The sequence below is a fragment of the Gallinula chloropus genome (genome assembly GCF_964237585.1).
Source record: "Gallinula chloropus genome assembly, chromosome: 2".
Taxonomy (NCBI): domain Eukaryota; kingdom Metazoa; phylum Chordata; class Aves; order Gruiformes; family Rallidae; genus Gallinula; species Gallinula chloropus.
Window position 1 is genome coordinate 33,872,110 of NC_140086.1, and position 22,153 is coordinate 33,894,262.

The 22,153-nt window shown below is 37.5% G+C and overlaps 1 protein-coding gene across 1 annotated transcript; it reads right to left on the reverse strand.

The window, feature by feature from the left end:
* Window positions 1-427: 427 nt before the first annotated feature.
* On the reverse strand, window positions 428-21,220 carry HNF4G (hepatocyte nuclear factor 4 gamma; the record flags this gene model as incomplete). Its single annotated transcript, XM_084260823.1, has 10 exons — window positions 428-546; window positions 937-1,059; window positions 1,544-1,780; window positions 1,952-2,104; window positions 6,198-6,285; window positions 8,489-8,644; window positions 12,229-12,335; window positions 16,014-16,108; window positions 18,023-18,191; window positions 21,103-21,220. 10 exons carry the CDS (start codon window positions 21,218-21,220, stop codon window positions 428-430), a joined length of 1,365 nt encoding a protein of 454 aa, XP_084116949.1.
* Between the last annotated feature and the right edge of the window lie 933 nt (window positions 21,221-22,153).

A 22,153-nucleotide genomic window follows, 5' to 3' on the forward strand; every position in this document is an offset into this window, starting at 1 on the left:
AGCTAAACAAACACTAACTAGTTCTGTCACAAAGAAAAAGAATTATATACATATCTAAAATGATAATATTAAGACACCAACCAAAACAGGAAATAAAAAATTAATCTGTGCAGTTAAAAGATCTAAAAATAACATAAAGTTCTATACATGCAGTGTCCACAGTTACACTTGTACATGGCAGTCAGAACAGTGAGTATGACTTTCCAAATCATGAGGTGTCTTAAGAAACACCCACAGTAGTGGCTGCTAAGGAAGGAATTTCCTTTATCATCCTGAGATTTTAAATGTGCAAGTGTCCTACCGTTTTATCTAGTGCATAAAAAGAAAGGAGGGAAAGGGAGGGAGGAACAAAGGGAAGGAAGAAAGGGAAGGAAGGGAGGCAGGAAGGCAGGAAGGCAGGAAGGAAGGGCAAGACAAAGAAACATTATCACAATGGTTTCTGTTTCAAAATAGATTGCTGTGCAATGACTGAAGCCTGATTTGTAGACATTTTGTATTCTTGCCCAGAACCTTGAGGAGGGGAAGGTAATGGAGTTTCTGGAGTTGCTGAAAAATAATATAGAAAGAATTATGTATTTTTATATTCTGATCTACTCTGCAAACACCCCTACTACTGCCCCAAAAGGAAGTTCCATTACATTTGGTATGCTATGTAATTAGGATATTTTAATTACCAGAATTTTTAGTTTATTAAAACTTACACATGTGAAGTCAATGATATATCAGAATGGTGCTGAATTTTTCAAATTAGATTAAATTCAGGCCAAAGTCTCTCATTTGACACTATTTATAAACATACGTTTTCAATGGACAATTATTTTAATTTAAGAATGATGATGAAATAACTCTACAAACACTGACAAGCCACCATTCTAATTAATATTTTTAAGTGTAACAGTGAAATGTTATGACAGAAGCTAACTTGCAATTACTTACAAATCTGTTCTGTATGTACAGGAGCAGACATTGAATTTAGGAGGATAGTTTGGCCATTTAACGGATCTTGGGCTAAGTGAGGATGTACTGGATGATGCAGATGACTGGCATCATTAGAAGTACCTGCAAAAATAACATGAGCACATATCAATTCAAAAGAGCATGCAGTTGCCAGCGACTTACACTGCAATAATTACATTTCCGTAGAGCAAATATTTTGATTGGCAATTTGAATAATTGCCTCTGGGTATTCATTAAACAATTTAACTAGACTTCAACCAGATTAAGCACTGTGTTTATTTTCACTGTTTTGACTGCATTAGCAGTGGATTCCATGAAATATTTGTAAGGATTCATCTATTGGCCTAGGGAATTGTATGTCTAGATATCCAGCAGTGACTGAGAAGCACACAGAACAATCTGAGGTTGTAGGACTGTAACAAGATGTGCAGCCAAGAAAAGACGACTTTAGTTAACAATCATGATTTAAAGCTCAGACAGCAAGGCAGTGGTCAAAGTGCCTGCTTACAACACAATTTCCTCAATGTCCCAGAACACTAAATTCAACATAACACAACATGGTTAATTTAACAAGTTGTTAGCTTACCTCCCAGTAACATTTCCTGAAGCAAATTGTCAATTTTAACAATTCCAAAGAGTTTAACAAATTGTATTTGCTCAATCATTTGCCAAGTGATGCTCTGGAGTGTAGGCAGTAGAAGCAGAAGTTCTCCAAATCTTCCTCGGGAGTCATACTGGCGGTCATTAATATAATCCTCTAAATTGATTTGGACTTGGAACCGCATGTTTTTAATCTTCACTGGATTACTCAGGCCCTTTGCATCTTAAAAAATGACAAAATATTAAAGTCAAGATTATGATTTGGGGCAGCATCTTCTTTCATTTTATTCTATTCCATTCAGCTAGATAACATGAGCAGATGCTACATCAACAAAATATACTTTCAATATAATCACATGTACAATAATTCACAGAAATATTTTCAAAAATGTACCTGGATCAAAAAACACAATTGCTTTCAAGCAAGCATACTCATTGTCATCTATTTGAATTTCCTGGAAGGGTCGAACTAATTCATCTAGAATTCGATTTGCCACACGGCTGATCTCTACTTCAGTACTGTTGCGATGGATTATGTAATTGTTTCCTTAGAGAGAAAGAATACCAACACATGGATTAATATAAAGACTTTGATGTAACATACCACATATAGCCCATATTCAAAAGCACATTTTATTTTGCTTAATCAAAGTTTATTTTTTAAGCAACAACTCTCCTTTGTATGATATAAAACTGCCCTTTGCAAGTAGAGTGTATGTGCAAAATACAGCTGTCATCCAGTAAAAAGTCTGTCCATGTAAATATGCCAAAATATATAGTTACTGATTAGTCTGCAAGACTGAGGTCCATATTTGAATGCACAACCATGGAGCAAGAAGGCCTTCATTAGGTTTGAAGAAACCTTTAAGATCATTGAGAGCAACCACAGCCTAACACTGCCTAGTACACCTATAGACTGTGTACTCAAGCACAACGTCTACATGTCTTTTAAATACCTCCAGGCATGGTGATGGAGTCCATCACTTACCTCAGCAGCCTGTTCCAATACTTGACTACCCTTTCAGTAAAGAGATTCTTCCTGATATCTAACCTATATCTCCCCTGGTGCAATTTGAAACCATTTCCTCTCATCCTATCCCTTGTTACCCGAGAGAAGAGACAGACCCCCACCTCTTTATAGCCTCCTTGCAAGTAGTCACAGAGAGCAATAATGTCTCCCCTCAGCCTCCTTTTCTTAAGAATAAAAAGCCCCAGCTCCCTCAGCCAATCCTCATAGGACTTGTGCTCCAAACCCTTCTCCAGCTTTGTTGCCCTTCTCTGGATACACTCCAGCATCTCAGCGTTCTTCTTTGTAGTGAGAGGCCCAAAACTGGACGCAGTACTTGAGATGGGGCCTCACCAGAGCTGAGTATAATGGAACAAACGCTTCCCTACTTCTGCGAGTCACACTATTCCTGATACAGGCCAGGATGCCATCGGCCTTCTTGGCCACCTGTGCACACTGCCCTCTCACGTTCAGCTGGCTGTCAACTAACACCCCCAGGCCCTTCTCCAGGGAGCTCTCTAGCCACTCTGCCCCAAGCCTGTAGCATTGCCTGGGGTTATTGTGACCAAAGTGCAGGACCCAGCATTTGGCCTTGTTAAACCCCATAAAGTTGGCTTCTGCCCATTGATGCAGCCTGTCCAGATCCCTCTGGAGAGCCTTCCTGCCTTCCAGCATATCGACACTCCCACACAATTTGGTGACATCTGCAAACTTACTGAGGGTGCACTCCATCCCCTTCTTCAGTACATTAATAAAGATGTTAAAAAGGACTGGCCCCAGCACTGAGCCCTGGGGAACACCACTTGTCACCTGCCACCAGCTGGATTTAACTCTGTTCACCACAACTCTGTGGGCCTGGCCGTCCAGACAGTTTTTAACCCAGCAAAGAGTATACCCATCTAATCCATGAGTGGCTAGTTTCTCCAGGAGGATGATGTGGGTAACAGTGTTGAAGGCTTTACTGAAGTCCAGGTAGACAACATCTATAGCCTTCCCCTCATCCATTAAGCATGTCGCCTTGTCACAGAAGGAGGTCAGGTTGGTCAAGCACGATCTGCCTTTCATAAACCCATGCTGACTGGCCCTGATCGCCTGAGTGTCCTGCATGTGTTGCGGGATGATACTCAAGATGATTTGTTCCATCATCTTCCCCAGCACTGAGGGCAGGCTGCCAGGCCTGTAGTTCCCCAGGTCCTACTTTTGTCCCTTCTTGTAGATGGGCGTCACATGTGCCAGCTTCCAGTCAAGTGGAACCACCCCAGTCAGCCAGGACTGCTGGGAAATAAGGGAAAGTGGCTTGGCTAGCACTTCTGCCAGCTCCCTTAGTATCCTCAGGTGTATCCCATCCGGACCCATCAACTTGTGCAGATCTAAGCAGTTGAGCAGGTCATTAACCAATTCCCCTAGGATTACGGGGACTTTGGTCAGCTTCCCGCCCCCATCTTTCCACTCAGTGGTCTGGATATCAGGAGACCAACTGGTCTTACTACTAATGACTGAGGCAAAAAAGGCATTAAGTACCTCAGGCTTTTCTTTGTCCTCCATCACCATAGTTCCCTCCTCATCCAACTAAGGTGGGAGATTCTCCCTGCCCCTCTTTTTGTTATTAATGTATTTATAGAGTTGTCTCTTCTTGTCTTTTACAGCAGTGGCCAGATTGAGTTCTATTTGGGCTTTGGCCCTCCTTATTTTCTCCCTGCATAACCTCACCACAGCCCTGTAGTCCTCCCAGGTTGCCTGCCCCTTCTTCCAGCAATCATAAACTCTCCTTTTTGTCCTGATAGTATGCATCTTTACATATTAGATAAATATAATGGTAAACTGCTGTTAGGGTTTTTCTTTTCCCCATTAAAACAAAATAACCCAAACTGAATTATCAGGATTTGCCAATGGACAAAGAAGCCTTGTTCCAGAGGATACACTAGGAATGTTTCTAACAGATGCTACTGCTAATTCTAACAAAATTTGGAAGTATCTTAAAATTTTCAGTGAGGAATTAATTTTTCTATCTCTTTTAATTTTTTATTTTCATTTTGGAGAATTCTTCATCATGGCATCTTAATTCACCTTCTGTCCAGAAATCATCTAACATAAGTGGGAAAGCTGCAGAGCTTCCAGAAGCCACCAAGCAATTTTTGAAATAAAACCTGACGATTATATCACAAGAGATCTATGCCAAAAAGACTCATAAGCTTTACAGATGTCTTCCTACAAATACTAGAAATATGCCTTGGAGCCTCAAATTGTTTTTTCTTTTAGCATATACAACAATATTGGTGATGTTGACTATACTTTTCTGCTTATTATTGTCTCATTATTTGTTCTTATTATCTACTAATCCAAATAAAACTGCAAATATGCAGTTGGAAGGATTGCTGGTTAGAGTAGTAGCTTCAAAACAAGTAGTGGGAAACCCCTTTGTACCATACCACCAATGAAGAATCTAGTATGATTCCATATCCCACATAGTCTTGCCTCACATCAAAAATCCTGTCCAAGAAGACATACACATTTTCTAATGAAACAGTCCAAGTGCTGGAGAGGTTTAATGAGACCATTTATGGTAGAGTGCACTTCAGACTGGCAGAACACTGTGTCAAACAACACTAACAAATGTCTCATCACTATATGCACAGGTACTCATCATATTAGTGTGCCTCTCTTGTGTGAATAGAAGGGAAGACATGCTCCACCATCACAGAATCACAGAATTGTAGGTGTTGAAACGGACCTCAAGAGATCATTGGGTGCAACCCCCCTGCCAAAGCACAGGTAGGCATCCAGACAGGTCTTGAATATCTCCAGAGAAGGAGACTCCACAGTCCCCCTGGGCAGCCTATTCCAGTCCTCTGTCAGCTTTCTGTGAAGAAGTTCTTCCACATATTGGTGCGGAACTTTCTATGCTCCAACTTGCAACATGCAACCATGTAACGATGTTCCCTTCCTTAACTGCCACAGTCTATATAACTCAGTGCAGGAGTCATTTCAAGTGATCAAGATGCAGGTGTGACTCCCCACTGTGACATGGACACACCCATCTCCCACATGGCAGGAGACAACTGGCATGCCATTTACATGATGGCCAAGAGGGGACTGTCAAGGTCAGTCACCACAGTAAGAGGGCTCTTGGGAAAGCGACTTGCTGGGAACAGGCTATCCAATTTTCTAACCTATCGGGTCTTCACTGACTGTGTCTGAAAGGCTCTTGAGAAAGCATCAGAGAAATGATTGTCATGAAGACTGAAATTAGTACATAGGCCACAGGTTGGCTGCTCCTCTCTTAACTAAATGAGGTTTTGAGGTTTTTTTGTTTTGTTTTGTTTTGATTTATTCGGGTTTTTTTGTGGGACAAAGTTGCAGAAAGGATGTTACTGTACACAGACAATTTGCCAGGAACCCCCTTAAACTGTGGTTTCTGGTATCCAATGAACCTTTAGCTGTATTAATTCACAGGAAACTGTCCATCTGCTTTTCCTGCAACAGGGCACGTGACATGATGTCATTAATAGCTAATTAGCATTCACAGAATACATTGCTTTGATTGTGCCAGAACAGTTGTCCCACTTACATGATTACATGGTTGCTAATGTACTACAGCATCATCATTATTAATTAAAACAAAACCAATATTTACCCAAAAGTAAAATGTCCTTATATGCCATGGACCGTTTTGCTGCTCCAAGCAACAGGTGTTCCCCAGCATGTGCTCTTAGCAGAGCAACCTCAAGAGAAAAACAGAACACTCATTAGAAGATAAAGCAGTAAGTTCCAATAAGGGAAAAAGAAATGAGGATTCATATTATCATGAGTGTATTCAGCTATAGGTATATGTTTAGGACTGTTAAGATTCTGATGTAAAATGTAAAATGAATATAAAAACCTCAACACTGTACTAATGGCGCACTATAATTAAATTGTCAACCTAGCATTTGGTCTAGATTTTAAACACAGGGCTCTGCAAAATGCTTCTCAATAAATATAGTACTTGCATTTATTTCTTAGTGTCTATTCCCTTAACAAAGTTTTGCCTGGAATTTTAAGTTGTCACTAAAGACTCAGGTGGGCTGTAATCAACTGTTACAGTAAATTCGGCACTATCCGTGTTTCATTTTTCTCACCTTGAACCAAAAATTTATGTGGCACTTAAAAGAGCTTTTTTCCCAACAAAGCCAGATATGTTAAAATATCCACTACTGTCAACAAAGAAGAAACCTAATTCATAGCAGGAAGGCTCTTAAAAGTGTGGCCATTAGTTTACTCTTTGTCACCTATTTACTTTCCTTTGGTTTTAATGTCTGCTTGAAATGACTCTATTTCCTCAAGGAACTGCTCTCTTGGCAAGTAATTATTTTCTTAAGAATCCCAGCCAGTACTTAATGAATGATATAAAGGTACACAGGACCTAGGAATACTTAATGTGTTAAGGCTTTTCAGATTTCAGCAGAATTAACTTATCTGCTCTGGTCTGCTCTATGGTTTGTAAATCACACTGATTCCCAGAGCAGGAATCACCTGTTCAAACCCAGATGGTTTATTTTATGACTAAATGCAGAATGCCCCTTAGAAAGAGGCCATAACAAATGCAAAAGTGGCATTTGTTTTAACTCCCAATACCTCTGTCGCTGTTCTTCTAAGCTACTTAAGCTTCCAGAGTATTTCACATGTATTCTTCAAGCACTGTGGGGATGTTTTATCTTTCTAAGCTGATACTTTTTTTTTTTTCCCCCAAATACAGACAGGAACTTTTTAATGAGGTCTGATCCGTTCTCTTTTGCTTTGAGCCATCCTAACAATAAAACCAGCAATATTTTTGCTTGCTTTTGTTGACCTTGTGTAACCAGTGTATTTGAATTTCTCCTTTCACATGAACAGACCTTGAAGTTATTCCAGTATGTTGAGCTTGTGTACACATATCATGTTCTGTGGGTTTGCATAGACATCATTAGATTCCTATTTTGGGGGGTTTCCTGTGGCCTAAAACCCCTTCATATTCCTGAGGAAGAGTGTAAGAGGGAATGAGCTCATTTTAAGGCTAAAACCCAAGGATGACCTAACCTTCCTTGCAGATTTATTTTTTTTTTTAATGAGAGACTGAAGAGGCAAAAAGGAAAAATTAATCAATTCCACTTCACAGAGTCATTTTCAAGCTGAATCAGATCTTGATGGACTGGAATCAAGAGATCCTGGACCATGAATTAACTTCTTGCCCAGGTGGCTGATGGGAGATCTGCTTACCACAACATGCAGACACTGCATTGTGCCAGCACAACTTACTCTGAAACCCAGGGATATATGAGGATATATTACAGATGTGATGACAGATCAGACCTCTGTCATAGAAACCCTTAAGAATTTTCAAGGTTTGACTTTTTTTCCCCCACATGCTTTATATACAATATAATTTTAATACATTGTATTATATGAAAGATCATTTGTTGTGGATTGATATCAGCATGTTTGGCATCTGGTTGAGATTCTAATGGCTTTTAGTTTTTGAAAATAGAAAAGACCTGCTTCAAATTAAATAACACTCTATCTCAAACCGTATTATAATTAACATGAAATAAATACTGTTCAAGGTCAGAAAAAATAATACATTCTTTTTACAATTTTTTAATTTTTTTTTTTACATGCAGCTTGGTATCTCTGCTTCCAAAAGAATACAGAAAACACAAAACACTGAAAGACATACTGCCTTGCTGCTAGAGCGTTACGGATTTCTTTTGGGTTTTGGGGTGGGTTTTGGTTTGTTTTGTGAATTTTTCTGTGGTGGTGCTATTTTAAAACTTTACAGAGTTTTAAGACGGTGGGTCTAGCACCAGTTCCATTTGATCAGACAAAAAATGAGTGTTTAATCATGACAGGTAACTCTCACAGAAATAACAGGACAGTAATTAAAGTTCTATCTTTGGTTTCCTCTTATACCTGGTCATCCAGTGGTAATTCAGAGAAGCCTGGAATATATTTAGCCCATTCCACCAGGACCAAGAGTTGTTGCTTCATAGATTCACAGACATCACTAATACCAGCGATTTTCTTAAAATTTATGTCAGTGCTAGAAACAGGAGTGTAGGCTGAGATCTGGCCACAGTGAGAGAAAAAAGTAACAATGTTAAACTTCATATACTTGCATTTTAATTGCTAACAGCATATTTAAGAAAAAAATCACAGCAGCAATCATGTGTACTTTTGAGAAATTCCTTGACCATATGAACCATTAGCCTGCACATAAATTACAAAATTTTATTTCTCATTATTACCAGTGTATGTTAAATTATGCTAAAATTTACACTCTTTGTATTATGATACAAGATCTTCTCATTTCAAAATACTATTTTTGAATACACCAAAGTCATTATTTGTAGTGTCGGGCTTTTTATCCCTTTAAAATGGTTGACATTTACTTCATTTCAGGAAAAAAAAAAGGGGGGTATGCAGTAACATTAAAGGCAAAAAAGGAGAGTGATAAAGGGGCAGTATGCTCTTCTACTGAAAAGATAAGTATCATTAACTTTAGAAGGTAAACCAGGGTTTTTGTAGTGCCTGGAGGAGAACGGTTTGTAATGATGAAGCAGTATAGGTGGAGGCAAATGTAAAAGATATGAGTGTGCATTAGACCACCTGCAGTGAACAGTGTTCTGTGAAATAAGAAGAGAGCAATATCTTTCTGGGCCTGAAGCTGGGGCACTTTCACATAATCACTGAGCCAAATCCTGAAATTCTTAATGACTTTTCAAGGAAAGGAACGAAACCAGGCTTGCTCTTAAGCCAGGCAGGAAAGACAACTTAAGATAAAACTAAGCCTGGGAAGGTTGGTTTATAGCTGCTATCATGCCTTAGAAAAGAAGAAAAAGGAAAAGAAAAAGAAAAAGAAAGGGGAAAAGAAAGAGAAAAAAGAAAAAGAAAAGAGAAAAAGAAGAAGAAGAAGAAAAAGAAAAAGAAAGGGGAAAAGTAAAAGAAAGGGACAAAGAAAAAGAAAAAGAAAAAAAGAAAAAGGAAAAAGAAAAAGAAAAAGAAAAAGAAAAAAAAAAAGAAAAAGAAAAAGAAAAGGAAAAGAAAAAGGAAAAGGAAAAGAAAAATGAAAATGAAAATGAAAAGGAAAAGGAAAAGGAAAAGGAAAAGGAAAAAGAAAAAGAAAAAGAAAAAGAAAAAGAAAAAGAAAAAGAAAAAGAAAAAGAAAAAAGAAAAAGAAAAAGAGGAAAAGAGAAATGCCACCACCAAAACAACTGCAACAACTGTACAAGACCTATCAAACTGATTTTCATTTAACATTTCATTGTAGAAGGCATACTCAGTAAATTCTGTAATTTTATTATCTTCCCCACACCCAAACAAAATAATTGTTTGATCTTTCAACAATGTGTACCTACAGATTTCAGGATGATGGATGATATTTAGGTTGACACCTAGCAGATCCCCTTCATTTCCACATACATGCTAAACCCCCCAGTGGGATCTATGGTGAAACCCTATTACTCTTGAGTCATCAAAAGGAGCTGCACTTCTGAACTAAAGCTCAGTGCTTCCTACATAATTCAGTAGTCTAAAAGACTGAAAACAGCTTAGATATTAATGGCAGTTAACCAGCTGAACATTAGTTCTCAGGGAAACACAGCAGCTAGGGAGGTGAGAAAATCCTCAGACACATAATTCAAAGGCTAACTTGTAGGAAAAACAGTTAGAGGTATTGTCTTTGTGTAGACAGAGCATTTATGAAATTTCTGCTGTAATCATGAGTCTGTTTCTGATTTCTGTTCTACAAAAACAAAGTTGAAAATTCTGAATATCTGTCAAGTCAAAGTTACAAGAATGATTCAGTCTAGGAAACATTCAGTACAGAAGGACCTTAAAGAAATTCAACATATTTCATTTTTCCAGAAGAGTAAGAGGAGTATTGATCATGATTCAAAAGAGAGTTTTGAAACCAGAGGACCCTCTGATCTAGTAGAAAAAAGATACCACTACACACTAACTACTTTACTAGAAAGTAAAGAACAGGCACATTGTTTAACTACTAGACTTCCGGACTCATGAACTCAATGCATTGTCCCTCCTTTAATCTCTTTTAATCAAAGCTATCTTTATAAATCACACTTTATAGAGCACACTATAAAATGTGCTGAAATTACTTGTTGAGCTTCTGCTGGGCATTCATGGGATGACTCCCATGGAGTTCGTTATAAACTATGTCTTCACAAAGCCATGAAGCTGCAAACTTTTCTCTTTCTATTTCTCTATTGCCTTAACCTGCCTCTTATTTCTGAGGTGCAACATGGGAATTGATAATCATAGGTGGGAAGGGTCCTTGAAAGATTATCTCATCCAACCATTTTGGGAAAGGAGGCCTTCCTTGCATCTTGAAAACCTCCAGTGATGGGGACTCCACCACATGCCTGGGAAGGTTGTTCCAATGATTGATTATTCTCACTGTAAAAACATTGTACCTGGACAGTTTCCCCTATAAAGGGATCTTCAGGGACAAAAGAGTAAATTTTCCCTATTTTAATATGATAATTTTATGGATTGGTGGATGAATGCCACCTTGTTCCTTGTTTCACAGCTGAATGACTTGGCCAATGATTTGTGACACTACCATCTCTTCAAAGTCTCTCCTCAAGACTGAACCTATCTTACAGCCTCATCTGACTGAGGGACAAGCAAGGATTGATTCTGTTAGGACAGCTTTTATTCCTGAATCATATATACCGGTTGGAAGTGATCAACACCAAAAAAAAAAAGCACAATAAGCAAGTCCAAAGAATTACTGAGGAGGTAAAAATATGTATATTTTTCATACTGCAGAGGTATGAAAGTCAAAGGGTCTGTTATGTTCACCTAGTCTGGCCAGATATGCAATATGTGCCAAAGACTATCACACAGTAATTCCTACATCAATTCTTTACAGACAGTTCCACCCCAAGAAAGATGCTGATAAAAGACGAGATTACAAAACATTTGGGGATGGATAAATCAGTCAGCATGAAATCATAAAGGTGGCAGTTAAATTCTAAGTAAGTTAGTGAGAGGTGCAAGAATGCAGAATCAATGACCATGATTTATCTGAGGTGCAGAAAAGGACTGGAGACTGTTCCATTCAGCAATTGATTGGATAGGGAAAAAAAAAAAAAGAAAATGAAGTTCAGATGAGACAAAGAAAATTTAAAAGTGAGATGCGAATAGACTCTGCAGTTAGAACACTTCCGTTTGCCTTATTTATAATGTCTAAGGATATTAAATATGGGATTTTCAAAAGGCTGTAAGGAAATGAATGTCCACACCCTTTTGAATGTAATGGCTTTGGACAACTTTTTCCCTAGTGTTCTATGGGAAAGCCAGCATCAGGGATAGATAGATGTCACCAGCTGTCTGAGCCAGCAACTGATTTAAAAGGAGTAAGAACCATAAAGCTTTATTAATAAAGGTGCCTAGAACATATTGTCCTGAACGAAGTAGAATTATTATTTTTATTTATTTATTTATTCTTACTTTGCTTTAAGTCTGTATTCTATTACTCATTCTTTCATTGGGAAGAGGAGGATGGATATATTTTGGAAATAGAAAAAAATAATCTCAATACCTATATTTAATAAAATAAGAAACTAAAAAGTATATTTAGAAAAAAAATTCTTAAAGTCATCAAATAATTTCGTGGTAGATCTCAGTACCTGACGGGAGAGATTCTCAGCTTGTGACAATATGCTAATAGAGGGAACGTTGCAATTGTCAAAAGTGTTTCTTCTTGTACTTATCCTGTCCCGTTCATTTTGTACAGCTGGAAAAGAATAATTATCTCATTTACTGATTTGTAGACATTTCTACATAATATCATTTCAGAATTTTACTAGATAACTATAAGAATCAGAAGGTATAACATTAAAAAAAAAAAGACCTTGTGCTTTTAGCTCTGAGTAATGATGACAATACATGTTTATAGTCTCTATCTGTATCCTGTTTACCTGTAAAAACTATGTATCACTAATTGTAGACAGATAGCAAATTATCAGCACTTTTGTGACTGGCTTCATTACAGTTAAACCTCTTTTTTTCTTTGAACACATGCTGTTGTTTCTGTATTTTAAAGAATTTAGTAAGCGAGGCTTGTTGATAATGGTATAAATGGACATCTCCAGACTGCTGAAGATGTCAAGAGGTACGGCATCACCACTGACAAAACATCTCAGTCAGAGGAAGCGTGAAAGTCCTATTGCCGAAACAGGGATGAATTATGATACCCTGAAACAGGAATGAATCATGAACTTAATCCGCTAGTAAGATAATTTCATGGTCCTTCTCAGTGACATTCCATTACTAGACAGTTTAGAGAACATTAATGAAATTAAGCAAAAAAAACCCTAAACTAAAACAACAAAATGTTCACAAAAAAACCCCTGGTAAGTTTTGTCTCATGGGGACTGAAAAAAAAAGGTGGTTAAAAGGGTTTGGATAAGGCATCATTAATCAGGACATGCAAAGATTATGAGGCAACAAGGTTTACTTTCAAATTGAAGGAAGAATTAAAAAACCTATCAATCAGATTTTTCTATAACCTAGATCATGTCCAAGGTTAGGCCAAGGAGAAAATAAAATAAATAAATAAATAAAAGAATTGTGCTGATCAAAATCTTTTTATTGCACAAGGAATCTCATCATCTTTTAAGAGCAGCAGCTTTATTTCCAAAGATATGTTTGCTATTTTGTGGGAAACAATCTGCATTACAGAATTTAGGAGTAGTACCAAAGGCTTCAATAAAAAAAATAAAATATTCTATAGACTGAATAGTTTTCAGGGTTTATCTGAACAATGCACATAGTTTATTCCAGAGGTGTACTAACTTTCTGCCAAGGACATTCACTGATGGGCCTTTTATTAAGGTCACAGTAAGAAATGTTGTGCAGTGATAAACACAAAGTGCTAAATGTTCATGTAGACAGGGAACAAAACATAGAACCTTTTTTAAGATAACAGAGAAAAAAACATTCATTGAAGCTCAGCAGCTTAAGTGCTACATAGATAATTAAAATACGGTCAGCGCTGATTAATATTAGAAAAATCATAAGCTGTTCTGATAATCACTAGTGAAAGTCACTGGTGGAGCACTTTGAGAATCATACGGAAATGCTTCCAAATTTCTCCTGCATATGTATAACATTTGATTATTTGACTGGATTACCTGTCTTGCTAAAGCTTTTTTGTCAGCTCAGACTAAAGCCTGTCTTAAACAGAGACGCCATGAGGAATAGGGAATATTTGCTCATAGAGGGCTTATATAGCTTTTTCCAGCTGAAGGCTTTCTCACCTTTGCCCTAAAGAAAAGAAAGCGATTTCCTAAAAGCAAGCTGAGAATCTGTTGTATAGACTGTGCTACATGTATGCTAGGAGACATTCCCTGGTGGTGTGGAGAGGTACACAGCAACATACAAGCAGTGAAATTTACAGTTCAGCATTTTGAATTGGTTTAGTCTTGAATAAACATGGCTTGGATGCAATGAAAAATTAAAGTTTTATACCTGGTGGGACCACAGAGGCAGAGCAGTTACGTTAGGTTAAAAGTTTAGCACAGGATGTATCTTTGCTTCATAAACATGAGTCAGCAGCATGCCTCATGGAGATGTCAGCTAGCCATGCACCAGGCTGCATTGGCATCTTGAGGGAAGTGATTATTTCTGTTTTGGGCTTCCCAGTAAACAAAATACACTAGAAAACTAAGCAGTGTTCAGTGGAGTTGTATGGAGATAGAACCTACAGGATGCACAAAGTGAAGCAGAAAGTTGTCTTCGTTTATGTGGAAAAGACAGGTCCAAGGTGGAGCTGGGAGTCTAATTTCTTTACAGAAAATGGAGTCGGATTCTTAGACAGTGAAAGGTCGTGAGGCAATGAACACTTCCCTAATCGCAGTAAGACATAGTCCAATTATAAGGAAAAAACTCTTCCCAGTGAGAGCGGTCAAGCACTGGAAGAAGTTGCTGAGAGCTTGTGGAATCTCACTTCTCAGGGACTGTATAAACCTGACTGGGTAGGGTACTAAGCAAATGGACTGATCATAGAAGTTAACGTTGCTTTAAATGGGGGTCTGGACTACCGGACTTTCGAGGTCCCTTCTGAGCTAAACTACTCTTCAGTTGCAGGTTTGGGGATTCTGTGAAGCTCTGCTTTTAGGGCTGCTGTGCCCATACAGGTCTTCCTTTTTTTTCATGTTAGGTTGGTAATACATACTTACATATATATGTCTACACACACATATATATGCACGTATTTTAATGGCTCAAATTCAAAAAGGTTAAACTGTGTTCAAGGAGATCCACAATAATTAGCACTTATTTCATACACAGTGTAACACTCGGGAGCCCATCCAGCTTCAAGGAGAAAATCCATTTTACCTTAAACCAAAACTTGATCACTAGCGAAGCAGTACTGTACTATAGATACGTAAGAGCATAAAGGAACAGCTACCTTTACTTTAGGAAAGCTACGTATAGACTAAAAGTATTATAGACCAGTTACAGTACAGGAGAACTGCATATCTCATATTCCACACTGGTCTTCAGGCCCATCAGTTCCCAAAAAAGCAACAGGCAAAGTTTGTGATGAAAGAACCATTTTTGAGTGTTTATTTGAACCAGATCAGTATGTCTTTTCATAGAATCATAGTGTGTTGGGTTGGAAGGGACCTTTAAAGGTCATCTAGTCCAACCACCTGCAGTAAGCAGGGACGCCTTTAACTAGATCAGGTTGGTCAGAGCTTCATCAAGGCTGCCCCAGGGATGGGGCCTCCACAGCCTTTCTGAGCAACCTGTTGCAGTGTCTCACCACCCTTTTTCCTTATGTCTAATCTAAACCTATCCTGCTCTAGTTTAAAACCATTGTCCCTTGTCCTGTCGCTACATGCCCTTGAATAGTGCGTTCCCAGATTTCCTGTAGGTCCTCTTCAGGTACTTGCCTCTCCATCATAATTGCCAATTTCAATTAATGTGGTCACTCTACTGGCAGCTACCATTACTGTTCTCATCACTACTTCTTCACTCAACTTCACACTCCTTCCTCTGGCTGAAATGCTTCAAACTTACACATTTAAGGGAAGAACCAGTAAATTAACACCATCATTACTTAGGTAAAGTAGAAACAAAATCCTAGATAGAGATTTTATCATTCAAATTTGGTAAAAATTAAAATGTCACACTTGGAACTTTTCCAGGGTACAGCTTAACACTTCGAAATCACTTTAAACCCATAGGTTTGCTACTGCTCAAAGTGTAAGAACTGTTTACCCATCTGAAAATTAGATGATGAATATTTCACCTCAATATAAAAGCATTTCTCCATCATGAAGGCATTATAGCAGACTTCCCATTGAAATATTCTGCTGGAGTTTTTTTTTTAGAATTTTATTATATTTTAATACTAATTAAGATTATTTATCTTTTTATATCAACTAGTAAATAATTCTATTACCTTCTTTCTTCATTCCTGCTCGAAAACATTTTTTTAAGCGACAATATCTGCATTGATTCCTTTTGTCCTTGTCAACAATACATTGACGGTTGAATCTATTGGAGGCAAGAAAAGGTAAACGTATAAAGTATTAATGATTTTGAAGAAAAAATCCCTAAGCCAAACAACTAATCTGGCCTGACAGAAAAATGTCCATAACCATGGACTTTTTTCTTATGTTTGGTTTTTTTGGTTGGTTGATTTTAGGGTTTTTTTTAATTAATCCATCTTGAGATCATTATCATACCTAATCAGTTTGCAGGGATAAATGTAAATAGACACACACATGCATTGGAATGGGCAAGTGTAGAAATTTTGGAGTTATGGGCAACTTTTAAACCTCAGTTTATTTGTGAGATATGACAGTATCTGCCCACATCAAATATTAGTGTGAGGCAAAAAAAAAAAAAAAAAAAGAAAAGCTACAAATAGCAGAAATAAAGGAGTATCAAGGAAAATGTCAAATGTCACTGGCATGGTGGACCCTCAGCTGCAAAACCAGTACCAGCAGGCAAAACTTACTCCTTCTGGGAGATACCAATGAACAACCACACGTTGTATCATTACAGATGACAACCTAAACAGGAAATGGGAAGAAAAATTTCTACCACCACAATGAAATAAAGACATGAAACTTACAGATCATGACACTGTAAGAAGGCTTCCCCAGGCTCTTGTGGACATCTACAGGTGTGCCTGAGGGGAAGCCATCTTCCCCTCTCCCTGTCTGCTTCTGCCTTTTTGCTGTGCATGTGTTTGTTAAGATATGATTTGTAGAGCTCTTCTTGAAATCACGTGTATCGGTTTTCGTCACACCACTTTAGAGGTATGTCTATGCTGTATCACTGTGGCATGTCCATAAGGGAGAAATTTCCTTATAAAAATATTAAGCAACCAAGGAAGAGTGTAGCAAGCAACATTTCCAGTAGCAAGCCAAACTCATAGAGGTTTCCGAACAGAATCATAGAATGTTTACAGCTGGAAGGGGCCTTAAAGATCATCTTGTTCCAACCCCCTGCTATGGGCAGGGACCCTCTTTACTAGACCAGGCTGCTCAGGGCCCCATCCAACCTGGCCTTGAACGCCTCCAGAGAGGGGGTATCCACCACCTCTCTGGGCAGGTTGTTCCAGTGATCTACCTACCACCCTCATATTGAAGACTTTTTTCCTAATATCCAACCTAAATCACCCCTTTTATAGTTTAAAACCATCACCCCTCGTCCTAGTGCTCCACTCTCTTGTGAACAGTTCTTCCCCAGCTCTCTTGTAGGCACCTTTCAGGTATTGGAAGGCTGCTATAAGATCTCCCCAGAGCCTAAATTCTGTGCACAGCTTAAAACTGGCATGTTAAGGACTTGTGCACACATAGAACAATTTTTCAAACATAGTGCACACACCTTCAGTGTGATAACTTGGGCAGCCAGACATCCAGAAATTAGTAGACTGCAATTCAGACTGGCAAGGGGGAAAATGGTCACTCAAAAAAGCAGTGTGCCACCCAAAGTGGGAAGATGTGCAGATGTGGATGTACAGCCCTTAATACAAGATTCATAAATCCTGGACCTTCTATTCAAAAACTTCCTTCATAAGAAAACCAACAGAAAATAATTTTTAGGAAACACTTAAGAATTACACTTTTCACATGAAAATTTTTTTCTTTTTTTTTTTTTTCAGGAGGTGACCTTTGTAATCATAAATAAGAGAGTGAAACATAACGTTGACTTCTGTAATGATATCCACAACATCAACAGACATCAGGAATGTAGTATCTGGAATGTGTAATATCAAGTAGTCTTGAACAAAAGATATTTTTCCAATCAAGAATAGACCATGAACCACGGGCTCCATAAAAAAGCTGGTTAAAATCTGTAAAGAACAAGCTGAAACATTTTTGAAAAGTCCGAAAAGGTCTGAGTGTAATTTTTCCTTACATTTATTAATTAGTGCCTCTAGAGGAACTTTGCAAATACCTGCATGTATAGATGTGATTTTTCCGTATACTGCGTCTAAAGAATCCCTTGCATCCATCGCAGCTGGAAGCACCATAATGTTTTCCGGTCGCTCGGTCTCCACATATTGCACAGAGACTACTGAGCCCGTTGTCAGCAGCATTCATGTTGACAGCTTCTCCTGAACTGTCTGAGGAGAGGCAAGAACAACGCATGTAGTTACGGACAAGACTTTCAACAGCCACCTCATGAGCAACCTGTACTTATCCCAAGGCTTTTTACAGCCTTTTCCTTTTTAATGGCCACTTTCCTATTTGTCTAGCAATGTGTATCTGATCACATCTCGTTCTGATTCAGATGGACACTTCTGAAGTTACAGAGATGTTAACAGAATTTATTAAATTCGCAAGAACAAATAATTTTATTCTTAACTCTTTTCAGCTGAAAGAGGTTAAGAATTAAAGTGTAACACCGCATGTATCATTACATAGACATTCTTACTAACAGGAAGAGAAACTTTGGCACAAAGCAGTGTTGCCTAGCTAGCTGGCAAAGATCCCACCTATCAGTTCTCACAGGAGCTGGCAATAATTTGCAACTATCATACAAAGATACAAGAGCATAGATGACATTTAAAAAAAAAAAAAGACAACGTTTTTTCTACAGTACTTAATAAAAAAAAAGTATGCTAAAAGTATGCTAAGAGGACTTTCTACGTGTTATTTACTCGAACAAATTTTCCAAAGCAACATTGGTTCAGACTTTACTTGCACAAGAGAATATTAGCTATGTGATTAACAATTAGTCACTGAATATGGTAAACAACACTGAAGAAATTCACCTGAAATCATATTTATTCTTTGAGTCATAATGTTTAACAGACAAGTTCAAAGTAATAATTGCAAAATAGCTCGTACTGATACGCTTCTGGTTTTTATGAAAGGAAAGCTCTTTGCAATATCCCACAACATTTGTAGTTGTTCAGTCAGGAAGAGGAAAGAGTGCCACATTAATTAGTTATTCAAACATGTAATCAACCTGAGTTCATGAAAGGTGGACTGGTCGAAAAGCAAAACTGTTACTATTGATACATATTATTATTCTATTTTACTAGATCCAACTGAAATGTATTATAAAATTTTCATTGTGTCGTGAAGGGCTTACAATTTAAACAGAGTTCTTAGGACAAAGAGAGAAGAAACAAATTTTTTTCTGTTTTACAGAGACATAGTTGATAGGAGTTATATGGAAAAAAAAGAAAAAGCTAAGTATTCACTTCTATAAAGATTTTATTTTAAAACTACATTTGTCATGACTGGATAATTATAAATTGGTTACAAAATTACTTTGGCTAGAAACATACAAAACTTCTCTTTTGGAGTTCTGTAGTTTTGCACCATAAAGATACAGCAGAATGATTAAAAACATAACACATATTTTTACAATATTTCGTAGCAAAATAGGTTGTGTGTATATGTGGATATGGTTATTTTCCTTAGTGTTACCTGGAAGCAAAATGTCTGGGAAATTGACCTCAGTGTGCAAAATTCTTTAATTTTTAGCAGAACTGCATAATCTGCCTCAGTGTGTCTTGTTAAAGTTCTCTGAGTGCTTTTAACTAATTTAGACGGCTAGAAAAGACACACAGGAAGGTTTACAAGAGGCAGGTTTCAGTTCCAGAATACCACTGTAGCTACAACATAATGTTTTAAAAAATTGTCTCAGAAAATACTTAGGCTAAACTCAAAGCAAACTCTGAACAGAAAAAGGCTATGCCTAATAACTAATAATTACCAAACTAATCACTTACAGTGAATAATTTAACTAGCTCTATCACCAACACATAATGCAACGCAGCATAGCCTCCCTAATCTGCTTTCCCATTTTATGTAATATTAACAGATTTCAAAGAGTGCTATTCAGCAAAAAAAAAAAAAAAAACCCAAACAAATAAATGACCAATAAAATCACACATATTATAACAAAAACCAGGAAAATAATCTGCAAGTTACATAAACATCTTTCATAGCTTCAAAATCATTCAGGGCATAAAGGCCTGGGTTTTTTCTCCCTAAATCGATAGCCAAAACTACCTTTCTGCTTAATAATAGTGTTGTAAAGTAACATTAGAAATTCAGACAAAACTCCAAGCCCAACAATAAAAATTAGTTTCCGTTCTATTTGGCAGGAATATGTGGAAATGCGGGTGCTAAGTATTTTTCCTGCAAACCACTAAATATTTGTTCTGCTTTTTAGAAATGCATACCACAATAGATACGATATGATATGATATGATATGGTATGATGTGATATGATATGATGAAACAATTTCTAAAGTATATTAGAATGTTTGGAAAGCCATTTTAAACTAGTTGCTTGATATTTCTTAATAGACTGACATTTCTTTTTTGTCAGTACTCAATGATGGAAGGATTAAACAGTGTGCTTCCTATTTCAGGCATAATGTATTGATACAATATCTCAAAAACTTATTCCATTAAAAAATTCCACCTAAAGTTAAAGTGTTACATTAGCTAAACTCAGATGGGTTTCCTAAGCTAAACATTAGCCTCCAGAAAGCCAATGTGAAAAATCACTGTAGTTCATATGTATACACATACCTAGAAAAACTAGATTAAAATTTTAATAAATAAAATGTCAGTCCAACAATTTGAAACTAGGCATCAAGAAACAGTAGCTATTTTTTTTCACAGTCATCTGGATAATTTTGTCCTACCCTTCTGAATCTTATATACAAAATATACTTTGACATCCAAATTGTTAATACGAGTTATTAATTTGTTTTACAGTAAATAAAACAGTTGCTGAATACACCATTTTCTTCCTTTGATTAACTGACTCGTGACAGTACAGTTCAGTTACATCATTACATATGACCTATCTTTTATTTTCCTTAATGTTAAAGAATTATAATGTTATTAATGTAGAGTTAGTGATGAAGTGTAAAAGAACAGATTTGCGGTATAAAAACAACCCCCAAATGTTCCATTAATAAAACATTTAGCTAACACCTTATAGCATTACTAAACTCTGTTTTTTCTGTTAACTGGCTTGATTTTGCATCACAGAGCAGAACTCACCATTGCCATTATACAGAATCTGCATAGTTTCGAACTCCAGTGCTGTATATGCTGGATCTAAAGCTTCACTGTAGTTTGCCATTTCCATGTCTAGTATTGGTTCCGAGAGCCTCATCATTGAGTGCAAAACCAGTGAAAAAGCTTCTCAAATGTACAACCTTCCCATTCTGTTTCACAGTGATTGATAATCCAAAGTTAACTATAACTGTGTCACTTGCGTGCTGCAATGGGAGGAGCTGCAAAACTGCTTCTGCATGCTATATTCTACCTGGTGGCTTGTTGTTTTTTTTTCCCTTTTATGATACAATGCAACCCTTCTGATAATCTTGGAACGCTTTATGGAATAGGCTTATCAGCAATTGTAGTTTCCAGTTCTTGAGTGAACCCAAGGACGTGCAGGAAGCTTCCTATCTCCTGTGCCCTGCTACACACTTTTTCGTCTAAGTGTGATATAAACAGTGCTGGACAAATCACTCTCGTTGAGGTTGTAGGTTCAGATGCCATTTTGGTCTCTCCAGAACAATAAGGAAGTGTAATACTATTATTCTCATGCCAACAACATCCAACATCCATCACCATATTTTAAGAGACAGCTGCAAAACATCCCATTTTTATAGCTGTGAGCATCTTTTAACAGTGGTAATGAGCTGGCTGTGGAGGCACGCTATACCAGGGCCTCAAGCCACACAAGCTCTGCATCTAACAAGTCCAGTTAACAGAAGCCCTCCATCACAGTCTGTGTTGCTGCGATGGCTTTAGGCAGCATACCTTGCAAATTCTCAGAAAGTGGCTTCCTGCTCCAAATCCTCTTCACACAATACGTGATTGGCCACGTTAGGCTTTCAAGCACCATTCAGATGCACAAGGAAAAAAATATCATTCACCTTCTCTGAAAAGAATAATCTCTGTGTAGGTCCACTGCTCATCAGTTGGTGGCACATGATATGTACAAACCCACTTAAAAAACCTCCCTTAAAGCTGCTTGAATCTGTGCAAACGCAGATGAATTTAACTTGATAATTGGATGCTTTGCAATGCTGGATTGCAGAAT